Source organism: Lagopus leucura, unplaced genomic scaffold (assembly GCF_019238085.1).
Source record: "Lagopus leucura isolate 7727_CA_CO unplaced genomic scaffold, USGS_WTPT01 33043-0_obj-0_obj, whole genome shotgun sequence".
Lineage (NCBI taxonomy): Eukaryota > Metazoa > Chordata > Aves > Galliformes > Phasianidae > Lagopus > Lagopus leucura.
Window position 1 is genome coordinate 615 of NW_024967528.1, and position 1030 is coordinate 1644.

Consider the following 1030-nt stretch of genomic DNA (forward strand, 5'->3'; position numbering starts at 1 on the left):
TGGGGACATCATTGGTGGCACTTGGTGGCCCCACATCCATGGGGACGCGGGTGGCCGTAGGGGTCCTGGTGGCACCTGAAGCTCCTGGCTCCACGTTGGTGACGTCGGTGGCAGCTCCGTCACCTGCAGTGACACCCAGCACCCTGCTGGCACCCCCCCTCCCCCCCAAAGCCCCACAGCTCCACGGCCCCATCAGTGCCCCACAGTGTCCCCAACGTCTCCACTGACCCCGATGTCCCCATGGACCCATTTCCCCCAATGTCCCCGCTGCCCCCAATGGCCCCATTGCCCTCAATGGCCCCCAAATATCCCCCCTGTCCCCAATGTCCCCCACTGCCCCCAGTGACCCCCACTGCCTCCAATGTCCCCAGTCCCCTTAATGCCCCCCAATGTCTCCATTACCCCCAATGCCCCTCACTGCCCCCAATGTCCCCATTACTCCCAATGTCCCCCATGTCCCCAGTCCCCTTAATGTCCCCCAATATCCCCACTGCCCCCATTACCCCCAATGCCCCTCACTGCCCCCAGTGACCCCCACTGCCCCCCATGTCCCCAGTCCCCTTAATGTCCCCCAACGTCCCCCACTGCCCCCAATGTCCCCATTGCCTCCAACGTCCCCCAATGCCCCCAATCTCCCCATTACCCCCAATGCCCCCCACTGCCCCCATTACTCCCAACATCCCCCAATGTCCCCATTACCCCCAATGTCCCCAATCTCCCCCATTACTCCTAATGCCCCCCACTGTCCCCACTGCCCCCCAATGTCCCCATTACCCCCAAGAACCCCAACATCCCCTTTAACCCCACTGTCCCCCACTGCCTCCAATGTCCCCAGTCCCCTTAATGTCCCCAATATCCCCCCTGCCCCCGTCCCCCACTGCCCCCACTGCCCCCATTACCCCAATGTCTCCATTACCCCCAATGCCCTCCACTGTCCCCATTACTCCCAGTGTCCCCCAACGTCCCCTTTACCCCCACCGCCCCCAATGTCCCCAGTCCCCTTAATGTCCCCAATATCCCCCCTGCCCCC

General features: G+C 63.3%; 1 protein-coding gene across 1 annotated transcript in view; it reads right to left on the bottom strand.

The window, feature by feature from the left end:
- Positions 1 to 143, bottom strand: part of ADAT3 (adenosine deaminase tRNA specific 3) — a gene marked incomplete at its 3' end in the record, with an annotated part of 727 nt that extends 584 nt beyond the window's left edge. The window contains exon 1 of the mRNA XM_042893902.1: positions 35 to 143. Within this exon, the coding sequence (XP_042749836.1) occupies positions 35 to 40 (6 nt within the window). The remainder of the gene's footprint in view (positions 1 to 34) is intronic.
- Between the last annotated feature and the right edge of the window lie 887 nt (positions 144 to 1030).